The sequence below is a fragment of the Gymnoscopelus microlampas genome (genome assembly GCF_963454915.1).
Source record: "Gymnoscopelus microlampas genome assembly, chromosome: 16".
NCBI classification, from domain to species: domain Eukaryota; kingdom Metazoa; phylum Chordata; class Actinopteri; order Myctophiformes; family Myctophidae; genus Gymnoscopelus; species Gymnoscopelus microlampas.
Window position 1 is genome coordinate 7,654,248 of NC_139953.1, and position 17,330 is coordinate 7,671,577.

At 43.2% G+C, this 17,330-nt stretch overlaps 1 protein-coding gene across 6 annotated transcripts in view; it reads left to right on the plus strand.

Annotated features, from left to right (window-relative positions):
- Positions 1–17,330, plus strand: part of LOC311062490 (protein 4.1-like) — a 120,710-nt gene that overhangs the window by 65,650 nt on the left and 37,730 nt on the right. For all 6 annotated transcript variants that reach the window (XM_084081547.1, XM_084081550.1, XM_084081549.1 and 3 more), the window contains exons 7-10: positions 14,358–14,433; positions 14,732–14,828; positions 15,431–15,552; positions 16,446–16,533. In XM_084081547.1, the coding sequence (XP_083937673.1) occupies positions 14,358–14,433; positions 14,732–14,828; positions 15,431–15,552; positions 16,446–16,533 (383 nt within the window). The remainder of the gene's footprint in view (positions 1–14,357; positions 14,434–14,731; positions 14,829–15,430; positions 15,553–16,445; positions 16,534–17,330) is intronic.

Sequence of the window (17,330 nt, forward strand, 5' to 3'; positions counted from 1 at the left end):
GAAATGCATGACTTCATGAACACAATTATTTAATTTGTTTTCAGTCTTTGTGTGTTTGTGTGAGGTGGTGGGGCAGGGCACAACGGCTGTTTGAAACGGGGGGGAAAAATCCTGCACAGGCTGTGCAGAGTAATGCATTTTTGATTGAAGTAGTTAGTTATCAGTTTAGTATCAGTACGTATGGACTACCAGACAGCAGCTGACAACACTGAAAGCTTTCACATGAGTTAAAACATAATAAACCAAGTGAACGCATGTTCTTTTGTGTTATCAGTGTCCTTGGCTTGGCCAACATGTCACAGGCTGTGACGGCTTGATGTATGCTACTGTGTATATAAGCATGGCATAGCTTTTGGTCGGTGCATCATATCTGTAGAGACGCTGCCTCTGAGAATGCAGGCTACTGGAATCGTCACTGTGCTGGCATTGCTGCTCTGTCTGACCACCGCTGCGGTGGTCCAGGACCAGGACGCCACGGGCGAACATGGCACCATGTCCGTACAGGACTTGTGGGACGAGATGCAGCTCCTCAGGCACAGCGTGAACGTCCTACAGAACACCGTGGAGGACCAGGGCGAGAAGATGACGAGGATGGAGCGGAAGATGGACGAGCAGAACGTGGAGCTGACGGGCGTGGAGGGCAGGCTGGCCGAGAGCGAGGAGAAGGTCACGGCCGTCAGAGAGAAACTGTTGGTCGCCGAGCAGAAGTTGGAAGAGCTGGGTGAAGCAAGCGTAGCTCACGGATCTGAAATGTCCGTGCTCGAGCTTCGACTGGCTGCTAATCTGAATGAAACGTCACACCAAGCAGACAAGTTGGCGGCCCTGAGAGCCAGAGTAACGGACAATGAGGGTGAAAACTTGGCGCAAAAGATTCAACTGTCCCGCCTCGAGGCCAACCTGGAGACCGTTGAGACCCAGACTTCCGTCCAAACATCTGAACTTTCCGCCTTGAACACAAGAGTGTCAGATATTGAGACCAAGACTTCAGGCCAAGACGTCAGCCTATCAGCCCTCGAAACCAGGTTGGATGCCACCGAAAGCCACGTGGAGGATCTGAAAGACCAAACGGGGGATGTGTCGGGGATCACATCTAGAGTCACGGCAACTGAAAACGTAAACGCTGCCCAGTCAGCTGACCTTGCGGCCCTTGCAGGTCGAGTCACAGCCACTGAGGAGGCCACTTCAGCCCACACGACAGAACTGCTCGCCCTCGGAGACAGACTGGTCGCCACAGAGGTGGCGACGGAGGGCCTGAATAATCAGCATGTCGCTCAGTCCGAAGAGATCGCCGATCTCGAAGACGGACTGCAGGCCACAGCGCAGCTGGTGGGCGAGCTGGAGACGGAGACCTCAGCCCTGTCGACGGAGCTGTCCGCCATCGACTCCAAACTGACCGAGGTGAAGGAAGACGTCGATCAGCTGGAGCTGGGGAGCGGAGGAGTCGTCGTCAGTAGTCCCAAGGTGGCCTTCTCTGCTTTTATGCTTCAAGTAAAGGATCTGAGAGCAGGGAAACACGGCGCACATATGGTGTACAACTCTGTGCTTACGAATGTCGGCAACGGCTACGACTCAAATACCGGCGTCTTCACCGCTCCGGTCAAGGGAGTGTACTTCTTCAGATTCACTGCGTCTAATAGCAATAGCTTAGGTTATTCCATGGGGGTAAAGTTGTACAAGAACGAGGAGGAGATTTTGCATAACTATGAGAATGGTTATGGTGCGGAAGACTTCTTTTCCAATGCTGTCACAGTAGAGCTGGTGGAGGGAGATAAGGTGTTTTTGATGCTGGCACCTTGGGTCATAGTTTTTGCTGATAGTCACGAGAACAGCTTCTCTGGCCATCTTCTGTTCACTGTTTAAGAGCAGGCTACAAAGCTTTTTGCTGTCAAACTGAAATCCTCAGTCTTAATTTAGCTCTGAGAGGGGTTAACACTTTAACTCCCATAGAAGTGGATAAATTAAAACCAACGATTTTACAGTGTTACCCTAGACAGAAAAAAAAAAAATGATGGATCAGGTTTTAAAAACAGCAATCATGTTTTTGGGTACAAAGATTTCAACTGTTTATCTGTTCAATGATTAAATAAAATCAACTGTGCACACATTTCTGAGTTTGTTGTCTTGTTTCTTTAGCAGATATTGTGATCAAGTTGAGACTGATTGAGAATTATTTTCAGAACCGAACCTTCACTTAGTAAATGTAATCTTTGATTCATAGCTTAAGAAACTGTATGTACTTGGAGAAAGTCAGGTGGGGGTGGGATGAAGCGGGGATGGTGGTGGGTGTATGTGTATATTGTTCTAAAAACATGTTTTATTTTTTAATATCCTGAAAGGTTAATATTTTGGACATAGCTGGTTTCTGCCCGACAGTAGATATATAAATTATATTTTGGGGAAAATACATGCAGTACTTTATACATTTAAATGTTGGTGAATATATATTTTCATTAAAAAATAAATAAAACAAGAGTTCTTAACAAGGACCAATAATATTATAATATTATAAAACCAATATGAAATATATTAAGTAATATAAATCATTATATTAGTAATATATATATGCAAAAAAACTTAGATGATAATTTCTTGGTCAATTCACCTTTTCATGAAACAACAACAACAAAAAACCTGCTTATTAGATTTATCTTAACAAATCCTATCAAGCAAATTACCTATCCCTGGTCAAATGATGAAGATGGATTGTTTTTTTTTGGGGGGGGGGGGGGGAATTAACATCATGAGGCTAGGATAGTTTTTTTCCCCCAGTTGAATTACTTGTTTTAGAGACAAACGCTTTCTGTCACCGACAAAAACAAAAGAAAAATTGCATTAAATGAACAACTGAAGGGGAGAGGAATGGTAGGGAATAAATGTTTGGCCCAGGGAAGATTGTATGTACTGGGAGGGAGTCAGGTGGAGGTGGGGGGGGGGGGTGTAGGGTGGGCTGGGTGGGATAGTGAAATGGACACGAGACTCCCAAAGCACTTAACACTCAAGCTCAGTCTTACTCAACCGCACTTCTGGCGCACACACACACACACACACACACACACACACACACACACACACACACACACACACACACACACACACACACACACACACACACACACACACACACACACACACACACACACACACACACACACACACACAGTCCATTTGCACAGTTCTAAATGCTTGACAATCATGTTCATCAGTTCCCTCAAAACATGATCAGTGTATAAGTTCCTAATGATATAAAAATATTTCTAACAATAGAATCCGAGGTGGATTTAGCTACGTTTCAATGAGGCCTGCGTAGGGCTGGGCAATATATGGATATTATATCCATATTGTGATATGAGATGAGATTTGATCTGGGATTTTGGTTATCATATAATCAATATATGGTATAAGTTTTTTCTTTTCCTGGTTCTAATCACTTATGCCTAATTTTATATTTAAATCATAACATTTTGAATAGCTAAAATAGCCTACCTCCAAGCTCAGTAATGTGGCATTGCAATGTGCTGCGAGTTTGTTGATCAGCTTTTTTTTAAAGAACAAAAATACGTGTGTGTGTGTGTACACACACACTACACACATGCATATAATATTACGTATTTATATAATGGTCACAATATGTTATCACAATATTAAAGGTAGAGTTTTGTGATTTAGTTTGGTTAAAATAAGTGGTACAGTAAATAGCTCTATATTCTGATAGTACTCATTGCTATAGAGTGTTTGTTAAGTAAAAGGAGTCTCCCATGTCTCTCCAGCTCTTTATGAAACAGAAAATGCATTTTCAGTACTCTCCTGATTGGCTTAGATTTTGTCACCTACCTGAAAATGTACTATATTCTATTTACTAAAGAGCTGGAGAGACGCCTGTGACCGAACAAACACTCTGTAGCAATGAGTACTATCAGCATATAGTACTTTAACCTTTTTAACAAAAAAACAAAAGAAAAACCTTTAACTTACCCTACCTTTTAATATCAGGGTATGTGGTCAACTCATAATTACATCATTATGGTTTCTTTGATATCCTGTTACAATTTATTGTAAAAATCAGCAGAATCAAAGCAGACCTGTCGTAGCCTACTTGAACTTGGCCTCGCTCACCTCACTGTGGTGTTACGTTACACTTTGTGTGTGTGTGTGTGTGTGTGTGTGTGTGTGTGTGTGTGTGTGTGTGTGTGTGTGTGTGTGTGTGTGTGTGTGTGTGTGTGTGTGTGTGTGTGTGTGTGTGTGTGTGTGTGTGTGTGTGTGTGTGTGTGTGTGTGTGTGTGTGTGTGTGTGTGTGTGTGTGTGTGCGTGCGTGCGTGCGCAAAAGACACGCAAACTAGTGATTTGTTTCAACTGTGTTTGACATACAAACCAGAGATGTACATGTAATCAAAACATAACAGCACTGTCACAAAAAAAGGAAACTATTCTCATATCATGATATCGATATAATATCAATATAATTATTGCCAAGCCCTATCAGTCACAGTCATCAGAACATAACAGCACTGTCGTAGGCCTGAACTCAGACGGGAGGATGCGCAACGCAAGTGCACAACACACAAGCTCACAGTGGAAATGCATGACTCGCAAACACAATTATTTAATTTGTTTTCAGTTAGTTAGTTAGTTTGTGTGAGGTGGTGGGGCAGGGCACAGCGGCTGTTTGAAATCCTGCACAGGTTGTGCGGTGCAATGCATTTTTGATTAAAGTAGTTAGTTATCAGTTTAGTATCAGCACGTCTGGACTACCAGACAGCAGCTGACAGCACTGAAAACTTTCACATGATTTAACCATTCAAACCGGGAACGCATCTGTGAAACCACTTAATCCATATTTTATACTTTGGCTATTCAAAAATAGCAGATATACAAGCGGCCAAATACATGTAATTTTCCTTGACATGGAACAGTTTCAGCACCACTGATATTATAGCAACATAAGTGTTTCAGAAAACTGTTAGGATTTAGAAGACGTTTGTATAATCGTATCTCAGGTCCTAATGGGGTATCTCAGGTCTTTAAACCAAGGGAACGAATGTTCTTTTGTGTTATCAGTGTCCTTGGCTTGGCCAACATGTCACAGGCTGTGACAGCTTGATGTATGCTACTGTGTGTGTGTATATAAGCATGGCATAGCTTTTGGAAGGTGCACCATATCTGTAGAGACGCTGCCTCTGAGAATGCAAGCTACTGGGATCGTCACTGTGCTGGCATTGCTGCTCTGTCTGACCACCGCTGCGGTGGTCCAGGATGCCAAGTCCCTGCAGGACTTGTGGGACGAGATGCAGCTCCTCAGGCACAGCGCGAACGTCCTACAGAACACCGTGGAGGACCAGGGCGAGAAGATGACGAGGACGGAGCGGAAGATGGACGAGCAGAACGTGGAGCTGACGGGCGTGGAGGGCAGGCTGACCGAGAGTGAGGAGAAGGTCACGACCGTTAGAGAGGAGGTGGCAGTTGCCGAGAAGCAGTTGGAAGAGCTGATTGAAGCGAACGTAGCACAAGGATCTGAAATGTCCGTGCTTGAGCTTCGACTGGCTGCTAATCTGAATGAAACGTCAAACCAAGCAGACAAGTTGACGGCCCTGAGAGCCAAAGTAACGGACAATGAGGGTGAAAACCTGGCGCAAAAGATTCAACTGTCCCGCCTCGAGGCCAACCTGAAGAACGTTGAGACTCAGACTTCCGTCCAAACATCTGAACTTTCCGTCTTGAACACAAGAGTGTCAGATATTGAGACCAAGACTTCAGACCAAGACGTCAGCCTATCAGCCCTCGAAACCAGGTTGGATGCCACCGAAAGCCACGTAGAGGAGCTGAAAGACCAAACGGGGGATGTGTCAGTGATCACATCTAGAGTCACAGCTACTGAGAACGTGAACGCTGCCCAGTCAGCTGACCTGGCGGCCCTTGGAGGCCGTGTCACAGCAACTGAGGATGCCACTTCAGCCCACACGACAGAACTGCTCGCCCTCGGAGACAGACTGGTCGCCACAGAGGTAGCGACGGAGGGCCTGAAGAATCAGCATTCAGCTCAGTCTGACCAGATCGCCGACCTCGAAGATGGACTGCAGGCCACAGCACAGCTGGTGGGCGAGCTGGAGACGGAGACCTTCGTCCTGTCGACAGAGCTGTCCACCATCGACTCCAAACTCACGGAGGTGAAGGAAGACGTCGATCAGCTGGAGCAGGGGAGCGGAGGAGTCGTCGTCAGTAGTCCCAAGGTGGCCTTCTCTGCTTTTATGCTTCAAGTAAAGAATCTGAGAGGAGGGAAACATGGTGCGCCTATGGTGTACAACTCTGTGCTTACAAATGTCGGCAACGGCTACGACTCAAATACTGGCGTCTTCACCGCTCCGGTCAAGGGAGTGTACTTCTTCAGATTCACTGCGTCTAATAGCAATAACTTAGATTATGACATGGGGGTAAAGATGTACAAGAACATCGAGCATATTATGTATAACCATGATAGTGGTTATCGCGCAGAAGACTTCTTTTCCAATGCTGTCACTTTAGAGCTGGTGGAGGGAGATAAGGTGTTTTTGATGCTGCCACCTAGGATCACAGTTTATGCCGATAGTCACGAGAACAGCTTCTCTGGCCATCTTCTGTTCACTGTTTAAGAGCAGGTTACAAAGCTCGTTGCTGTCAAACTGAAATCCTCAGTATTCATTTTAGCTCTGACAGGGGTTAACACTTTAACTCCCATACAAGTGGATAAATTAAAATGAAGATTTTACAGTGTTCGAGCCATAGACAGAACAAATAATTATGGATCGGGTTTTAAAAACAGCAATCATGTTCTTTGGTACAAAATCAGATGCCAACTGTTTATCTGTTCAATGATTAAATAAAATCAAATGTGCATGAATATCTGAGTTTGTTGTCTTGTTTCTTTAGCAGATAATGTGATCAAAGTGAGACTGATTGAGAATTATTTTCAGAGCTGAACCTTCATTGAGTACATGTAATGTCTGATTCATAGCTTAAGAAACTATGTACTGGGAGGAAGTCAATTGAGGGTGGGCGTGTAGCGGGGATGGCGGAGGGTGTATGTACAGTATGTGTTAATGTGTAGGGTGGGCTGGGTGGTAGCGTGAAATGGACACAAGACTCCCAAAGCACTTAACACACAAGCTTAGTCTTACTTAACCAAACCTGTGGCACACACACACACACCCTTATAGACATGTCTTGGTCATCCCATTTCTTGTTATTAAGGATCCCCATTAGCTGGTGCCATAGCAACCAGCTAGTCTTCCTGGGGTCCACACAAAAAAAAACATACAAAAACAATTATTACAGTTGCAAATACACAATTATTAAATATCAGTACTCAACACACAATACATAATAAAGCTAACATTACATGTGAGCAAAGAAACGGAAGACAAAACAAAAACACTTTACAGTGCTAAATACAATTTAAGATTATTTTTAAAGGTGAATTTACTGTAATTGCAGCAGATGTTTAGAGGCAGGTTATTCCAAAGGGTCAATGATCGATAAATAAAAGATCTCCTTAAAGCGTTGTTTTTTGGACCAGGTAATTCAAGCTGCCCATTACTGGAACCTCTAGTGTAATGATCATACACTGTATTACTATAAACAATCTGTTTATGTATAAATAAAACAGGAGTTGTACTGCTCATGACTGACTTGAACAGCACAAGTGTATTAAAAGACAACCTATTATCAACTGTAAGCCAAGAGAGACAGGCATGCATACGGCTCACGTTAGACCAGGGGTCTTCAACGTTTTCAGCCCAAGGACCCCTAAGCGGGGACCCCCATACATTGCATACAATTGTGTTGCAGATTACACTTTTTCATAGATTTCATCGATAGCTTCATTGACTATCATCAGTGCTGTGTAAATTTATATTTTTGGTTCATTTCAGACATTTAACTACTCAAACCTTCTTTTTCTCCTCTACACCAAACCTATTTGCCAAAAATAGCCGATCTACAAAATCTACAAAAATAGCCGATCTACAAGCCTGTGCGAGACGTTGTGAGGGACTTGGCATGGTGGTCACTTTATTAACCCCTTGTCATATGTACCTGGCAGGCTTTCGTTTCATTTACAATATCTAATGCCACTTAAATGACAAATCTGTATGAGAACTCAATAAATAGCTAGATGAATCAATCGGATTAAAAAAAAAAAAAACTGAGATCTTCGTGTACATGTAGTAATCAAAACATAACAGCACTGTCACAAAAAAAAGATGTCTATTCTCATTTCAAGCTATTGATATAATATCACTATATTGCCATTTCCTATCAGTCAGTCATCAAAACATAGCAGCACTGTCGTAAGGCCTAAACTCAGACAGGAGGACGCACAATGCAAGTGCACAACACACAAGCTCACAGTGGAAATGCATGACTTGCGAACACAATTATTTAATTTGTTTTCAGTGTTTTTTGTGTGGTGGTGGGGCAGGGCACGACGGCAGTTTGAAACGGGTAAAAAAAAAAACCTGCACAGGTTGTGCAGTGTAATGCATTTTTTATTAAAGTAGTCCTTTAGTATGAGAACGTACGTATGGACTAACGGACAGCAGCTGACAACACTGAAAGATTTCACATGAGTTAAAACATGTTTAAACCAAGGGAACACATGTTCTTTTGTGTTATCAGTGTCCTTGGCCTTACCAATGACCAACAAAAGGGCACAGTTCACAGGCTGTGACTGCTTGACCTATGCTAGTGTATATAAGCACAGCTCGAGCTTTTGGAAGGTGCATCATAGCTGTAGAGACGCTGCCTCTGAGAATGCAGGCTACTGGGATCGTCACTGTGCTGGCATTGCTGCTCTGTCTGACCACCGCTGCGGTGGTCCAGGACGCCAAGTCCCTGCAGGACATGTGGGACGAGATGCAGCTCCTCAGGCACAGCGTGAACGTCCTACAGAACACCGTGGAGGACCAGGGCGAGCAGATGAGGAGGATGGTGCAGAAGATCGACGAGCAGAACGTGGAGCTGATGGGCGTGGAGGGCAGGATGACCGAGAGCGAGGAGAAGGTCACGGCCGTCAGAGAGGGGGTGACGGTCGCTGAGAAGAAGTTGGAAGAGCTGGGTGAAGTCGATGTAGCTCAATCATCTGAAATGTCCGTGCTTAAGATTCGACTGGCTGCTAATCTGAATGAAACGTCAAACCAAGCAGACAAGTTGATGGCCCTGAGAGCCAGAGTAACGGACAATGAGAGTGAAAACCTGGCGCAAACGATGAAGCTGTCCGTCCTGAAGGCCGACCTGAAGAACGTTGAGAACCAGACTTCCGTCCAAATATCTGAACTTTCCGTCTTGGCCACGAGAGTGTCCGACATTGAGGCCAAGACTTCAGGCCAAGACGTCAGCCTATCAGCCCTGGAAACCAGGTTGAATGCCACCGAAAGCCACGTGGAGGAGCTGAAGCTGAACCAAACAGTGGATGTGGTCGTGCTCACGTCTAGAGTCATCGCCACTGAGAACGTGAACGCTGCCCAGTCAGCTGACCTTGCGGCCCTTGGAGGCCGACTCGCAGCCACTGAGAATGCCACTTCAGCCCAAACGACAGAACTGCTCGCCCTCGGAGACAGACTGGTCGCCACAGAGGTAGCGACAGAGAGCTTGAAGAATCAGCATTCAGCTCAGTCTGACCAGATCGCGGCCCTCGAAGCCGGACTGCAGGCCACAGGACAGCAGGTGGGTGAGCTGGAGACGGAGACCTCAGCCCTGTCGACAGAGCTGTCCACCATCGACTCCAAACTGACCGAAGTGAAGGAAGAAGTCGAGGAGCTGGAGGAGAACGGAGTCGTCGTAAATGGACCCAAGGTGGCCTTCTCTGCTGCTATGAAGGAAGTAAAGGGTCTGAAAGGAGGGAAATACGGCGCACATATGGTGTACGACATCGTGCTCACAAATGTCGGTGACGGCTACAACCCAGAGACCGGCGTCTTCACCGCTCCGGTCAAGGGAGTGTACTTCTTCAGATTCACTGCGTCTAATCGCAATCACATGGATTTGGACATGGGGGTAAAGTTGTACAAGAACCAGGAGGAGATCTTGTATAACCATGAGAACGGCGTAGAAGACTTCTTTTCCAATGCCGTCACTTTAGAGCTGGTGGAGGGAGATAAGGTGTTTTTGATGCTGCCACCTTGGATCAAAGTGTATGCCGATAGTCACGAGAACAGCTTCTCTGGCCATCTTCTGTTCACTGTTTAAGAGCATGGTTACAAAGCATGTTGCTGTCAAACTGAAATCCTCAGTGTTCATTTAACTCTGAGAACCAATGGTTAACACTTTAACTCCCATACAAGTGGATACATTAAAACGAAGATTTTACAGTGTTAGAGCCCTAGATAGAAAATAGAATTATTTATTAGGTTTTAAAAACAGCAATCATGTTCTTTGGTACAAAGTCAGATGCCAACTGTTTATCTGTTCAATGATCAAATAAAATCAAATGTGCAGGAATATCTGAGTTTGTTGTTTTGTTCTCAAGCTGATGTGATCAAATTGAGGCTGATTGAGAATTATTTTCAGAACTTAACCTTCACGGAGTAAATGTAAGAAACTACAAATATAGTTCAATACTACTTTCTTTTTGTAGAAACTTTTCCTGCTCCATTTTGTAGAAATGTAATGCATCATATGCAAGCACATGTCGACCCATTCAGAAAACAACCCTTTGTTGCAAACTTTATACAAATTTCCCAAAAAGTTTATATTTTGGTGAAAACATATTTTTATTAGCAATAAAATGCAATGCTGGAAGATTTCTTTCATATATATATATATATATATATATATATATATATATATATATATATATATATATATATATATATATATATAAAAATAAAATAATCGAGTTAGCACTCTCTTTAAAACAATTATAGTAATATCTATTGTATACAACACTGTGTAGTGATTACCTCTCGGTCAATAGACCTTTTAATAAAACGACAGTAAAACAAACTGGTTATTACTTTAATCTTAACGACTTTTTTTCATCAATCTTTTTTTTGTTGGGGGGGGGGGAGGGGGGGTGAATGTCATGAGGATACAAATCGGGTTGAATTACATGTTCCAGAGACTTCCACGCTGTGTTTCAGTGACTCATACAAATACATATATATATAGTATATAAAACTAGACTTGAGAGGCCTGGCAGAGAATATGTGTTTGGCTCCGGGATATTTCTTTGTACTAGGAGGGAGTCAGAAAGGGGCGGGGCGGGGGGGGTAACGATGATTGTGTGTGTGTAATATGGAGGGAGGGACGGGTGGGAGAGTGAAATGGACACGAGACTCCCAAAGCACTTAACACACGCGCTCAGTCTTACTTAACCACACCTAGTATGTTACACACACACACACACACACACACACACACACACACACACACACTCACACTCACACTCACGCTCACGCACAGACGCACACACTCATAGACATGTGCAGCCTAACACAATTGTGCGCCTTATTCAGTGCTGCTGCATTGCTTAAGCTGGACTCTGCTGGACTTTTCTTGATGGTCTAATGAGCAAAAGCACAACATTAATTTTGCATTGTCCTGAAATATTTAGTCAGTCTGTCTCTCTCTTTTGCTCTCTTGGTCTCACTCTCTCTTTCTCTCTCTCTGTCTGTGTTCATGCATTGTAAAATCCTCAGTGTTAATTTATCTGTTAGTAACCAAATGGATGTATCCGTTGGTAACCAAATAGACCTACACTCTCTGAGTTAAATCAGAGTTAAATGTCACTTTAGAAGGCGCGGTTACAACATGATGTCACTCACTCTTTTCTCTCTCTCTCTCTCTCTCTGTTCCTTTGTTTGGTTCCTTTGGTCTATCGCTCCCTCCTTCCTCTCTCCCTGTGGGATGCAGCTGGAGTCTTTGTGTGTGTGTGTGTGTGTGTGTGTGTGTGTGTGTGTGTGTGTGTGTGTGTGTGTGTGTGTGTGTGTGTGTGTGTGTGTGTGTGTGTGTGTGTGTGTGTGTGTGTGTGTGTGTGCGCCGTGCGCACATACTTGTGTCTCTGGAAGAGGAAATGGTCTTGATGTGATGTCATCTTTCAACAAATGCAATTTTTCCAGATGAAATGATCTGAAAGACAAGGAAAGAGAGAGGGAGGGAGAGGGAAATATCACAGGGAGAGAGAGTGTGTTAGGGGGATCATGGCACCTCTGTCATAGCATCAGTGTCAGGCAGAAACCTTGTATCTCCATATTTAAACTTTTTATGTTTTTGTCATGAATGAATGCCCTACTTAGTTACACAAATATTGCAAAAATTGCTGATGTTTTGAATTGAAAAAATTGCTATTTTAGAAAATGTTTTAAGTGGATGTGCATGTGGGTTTTATAAATAGTCAGCCAATGAAAAGTAACAGTAAGAGCTTATGACTAAATAATAACTACATAGGATCCATTGATTGATTGATTGAATACTTTATTAGTCAGAAATGTCAATTCAGAGTCAGAAGTCAGAATTTTCCCAAGTTTGTTCTATGAATAGGTGGTACCAGATCGTTGTCGCTCCCTCTAGTATTGTGGCTGTGGTTGTCACTCACTTTGGAGAAGCAGTTTCAACCCGTTTCAATCCGGGAACACATCTACAAAAATCCTGACAGTTTTCTGAAAACCGTATGTTGCTATAATATCAGTGGTTTTCAAACTTTTTCATGTCGAGGAGCCCCAAAATGTATATTTGAATTAACGCAAATCTTTGCATCTGGGGGTCCCTGGAACAAAATATTTTGAGCACTTATGTAGCAAAATGTGTTGGAATTAGGTGGGTCATGGGGTTTAGGCCGAGAAATAGTCGAATCAGTTTGTTCTGGGAGATCTGAAGCTTAGTTTTAGTGACATTGACTCATTGAGATGTTGGAGAACCAAGAGGTACAAGCATAGTCAAAGTAGCATTGAATGAGGGCTCCGGCAAGAGTCTTGAGAGCACTTCTGTTGACAAAAACGGAAATTCTGCCCAAAAATCTTGTTCTTTGATTGCCCTTTTTGATCACTTTTGATGCCATTTTTTCCACCTGTCAGTTTGTAGACAGAATGGGTGACCTCTTATCTTTGCTTGAGATTACTATAGCATCAACTCTGACCTTAAAATAATTTGCATTTACATTATACTAAGGGAATGTTTGGACCCACAAATAATGCATTCTTGTTTTACCAAGGTGTAATGACACTTTTTTATCGGAAAGCCAAGTACGGATTTTACTCAGAGTTCAGAACTGAGTATAACCATGGGTACACAGATTACCCCCCCCCCCCCCCCCCCCCCCCTCCTCCCCCACCATATCCTGAAAAGTCACCGTTTTGGACATACAAGGTTTCCACCTGACGGCGACGATAGATTGTCAGCTGGGATCAGATCAGCATGGAACATAACGGACTGCAAGGAAAACATATCATGACATCATTATGATGAGGAGGAGGAGGAGGATGATGATGATGGTTGCTATGATGGTATGATTTAGTTTGAGATGATGAAGATTATAAGGTTGGCATGTGGTCAAGCCAGAATGAGGTTACGCAACACCAGATGAGCCGTGGGTGTGTGTGTGTTTGTGTGTGTGTGTGAGAGAGAGAGAGAGTGAGTGAGGTACAGGCTTAATGGTTTCTGAAAGCTGTACTCTACTGGTGTGTGTGTGTGTGTGTGTGTGTGTGTGTGTGTGTGTGCATTACTATACTTTTGAGGGCCAAATGTCCCCACAAGTATAATAGAATTTGAGAAACCATCACTGTGGAATTGTCCTTTTTTTTTCTCTGTTAAGCTTAGCGGTTGGAATTACACTTAATATTTGCGCGTCAGTGTCATACAATGCAAATAGCAGCTGCATTTTTTTGGCATTTGGGTTGTATTAGGGATACAAATAACAAAATAAAAATGGCATTCATCACTGTCCTAACATTTCAATGTCCTCACAAGTATATGAATACAAAAGTGTGTGTGTGTGTGATCCAACTGTAATTTCCAAGGCAGGTTTACAGTAACACACTGATGTCAGCGTAGTACAAGAGGTCTTTCACACACACAGATGAGCAGGGAGATAGAATTCATAGTGTTTAGACTAAAAAGGGGGACATAACGTCATAACCTCGTATGCACCATTGTAGTAGATGCTCTATCTATGCTAACATACTGATGTCTGATCTCTCCCACTCCCGCCCCAAACGGGCCTTTTGTACAATTTGAATTGATGTCGCTTACATTTCATCAGGTGACCTGCATTTCTGGGATTCACAGACATCTATTTCACTGGCCTGTAGTGAAATAATGTACAAAATTGTAGTGTAATACTGTAGTATTGTACATGAGACTAATAGTGTTTTTCTTTCTCTTTCTCTCTCTAGGCAACAATTGGCAGTTTGCATTCAATGTCAAGTTCTACCCTCCCGATCCTTCACTGCTTACTGAGGACATCACCAGGTACACACACACACACACACACACACACACACACACACACACACACACACACACACACACACACACACGGTAGTCTACACGTGGTAGACTATTCCCACGAAACGATCGTATTATAGTGACTAATATTACCTTCTTTTGATCGCAAATGACAAACAAATGGCCTCAAATGTCTATCTCCCTCCCCCTCTCTCTGTCTCCCCCCTCTCTCTTATTGCATTTATATTACATTTATGCACTTATGCATTTATATTACTCCCCCCCTCTCTCTCTCTCTCTCTATCTGTATCTCTCTCTATAGGTACCTCCTGTGCCTCCAGCTACGTGAAGATGTGGTGTCAGGTCGTCTACCCTGCTCGTTCGTCACTCACGCTCTGCTGGGGTCATACTCACTGCAGGTATGGTTGTGTTGTCTATTGCTGTGGTTCTCTAACATTTTCATGTCAAGGACCGCCAAATTGACACTTATTAGCCCGCAGACCCCCATTTAAAAAAGATATACCAAGGACCCCCATAAGAGAAGATTTTTTACGGCTCGAGAAGTGATTTGCAACCATTTTAATTTCAAGGACACCCCAGTTTGACATGCATTAGGCTATGGACCCCCATGTAATGACATTTCTATCTCTGGGACCCCAATTTATGTTATAAATCTATGTTAATTTAACTCTGAGAGTGTACAAATGGAACCAAATGGACCCTAACGGGTCCATTTGGTTCCATTTGTACACTCTCTGAGTTACAGACCCATAAGGGTCAATTTGGTTCCTAACTCTATCATTTAGCTGGGGACACCCTGGAACTCGCTCAAGGACCCCTGGGGGTCTCCGGGCCCCACTTTGAGAACCAATGATCTATTGTGTGTGTGTGTGTGTGTACAGGATGTATACACCTATGTGTTGAGCAAAGGAATTGCTGCAAAAAAGAGCGTACAGTAATGTACTCGGTCAACCTTGTTACATGTGTGACAACATCCGTCTCTGTTCCTGTCGTCTTGCAGGCCGAGGTGGGCGATTTCGACTCCGACCAACCGCGGCCCCTGGACATGAGTCAGCTGACCTTCGCGCCCAGTCAGAACAAAGAGATGGAGGAGAAGATTGTAGAACTCCACAAGTCACACAGGTGAAGCCTCATTTTATTAGGCAGGTGTCGCTTTCCGACTAGACCAGTTTGATGTACAGTATAAATTTAATTTAAAGCTGCAATCATGGGGGTGCGCCCGATTGCCGAGTGGTTAGGGCACCTTGTACCACATAGACTCTGATGCCTGACAGCGAGTCCCCGGTTCCATTCCAGGACTGGCAGCATTATTTTTGGCACGTCACTCCCCTGCTCTCTCCTCCTTACATCCTGTCTCTCTCCACAGGACTATATATAATATACTGTATATAGTCCAGTGGAGAGAGATCATTAAAGGCAGAAAAATGACGATAATAATGCCACTGCTTTTGATATCCCACCCTCTTTGGTCATTCATTTGTATGGCCGGTGGGGATATGTTTTATCCCTGGGTACTATATTTTTTGGGGCTGTAAAATTTGTAATTTGTATATGTAAAAAAATGCGTTCAAAGCTGGAAACGAGACAGGACTTTAGCTAAGGGTTCTGCTTGTTTTTATTTTTGTTCGGAAGTCAAACAGATTAGTTAAGGATTACGTGAATAAAAAATACATTGGATTCTTCACTCATTGCTATATTTTCGTTACGTTAACTCATTCACTGCCTGAATTATTTCTGGCCGCGTTTGCCCACTGCCAAGATTTTTCATTGAAAAAAAAAAGTACTCAGGAGCCGAGATACCGAATTTTTAAGTTTTAAGTTAACAAGGAAGTGGATGGGAGTCTAGATCTTCGAAAAAATCATATCTCCTTGGTCTTTGGGTCAAATAAAAAATAAAAAATTGTAAAAAAAGTCGTTTTAGTCGTTCTAGGCAGGCATGGCTTATGGGACAGAAGTCGTTTTAGTCGTTCTAGGCAGGGAATGAGTTAATAATCTGCATGATTTAATTTTTTTAGGGGAATGACACCGGCGCAGGCAGATGTCCAGTTTCTAGAAAACGCCAAGAAACTGTCCATGTACGGAGTGGACCTGCACCATGCTAAGGTAAGGAGTGGAACTGACTGTTTTTGGGGGCATTAAAAAGGATGAAAAAAATTGTGTTAGCATAGAGTACAGAAGTCCTGATGTCACTCGTTCATCACCAGGTTCGTAAAGTAATTTCGCTATGGAGAATAACATTGGGTCATCATAGAATCGTCTCATATAAGAATTGTGGTCCAAAAATGAACAAACTGTCTCGGCGATATTGTCAGGGAGGAGTTTCTGTATCGTTTATGATAGTCAGTCACTTATATTTGATACAGACAGTTTCTGGAGAAAATTGAACTAATTCGGCGGAAGTAACATAAACATTATCGTTTCTCACCGTCAGTTGGTGCTTCATATCCATAAGAGTAAGACCGCCGGGGTCATTTGTTTATTTTTGGAACACAGTTCTTATTTGACGCGATATTAAATACGTCTATGGGGATTCAGAATGGGGGTGGAAAACCGCGAACCAGGTAGACAAACCTAGGATGTGTAAATTACGTCAGACTTTGGTGCTCTATTAATGGGGGTCTAAGTGATATTTTATGTTGTTCAATTTAGTGTTCTATATTCCGATAATCAGTTCGAGTAATCATTGCTATAGAGTGTTTGTTCAGTAGCAGGGGTTTCCTTGTGTCTGCAGCTCTCTTTCCAATCAGGAAAGAGACCTCATGCAGGATACAGGATAAACAAGTGTAATTGGAGCAAATTGGGCAAAATTGGAGTTGGAACACTGTACAAAATTGAAGCTGATAAATGATATTTGTCGGGCTCTCTCTACTGATTGGATTAAATTGGTATCCTGATCTGGA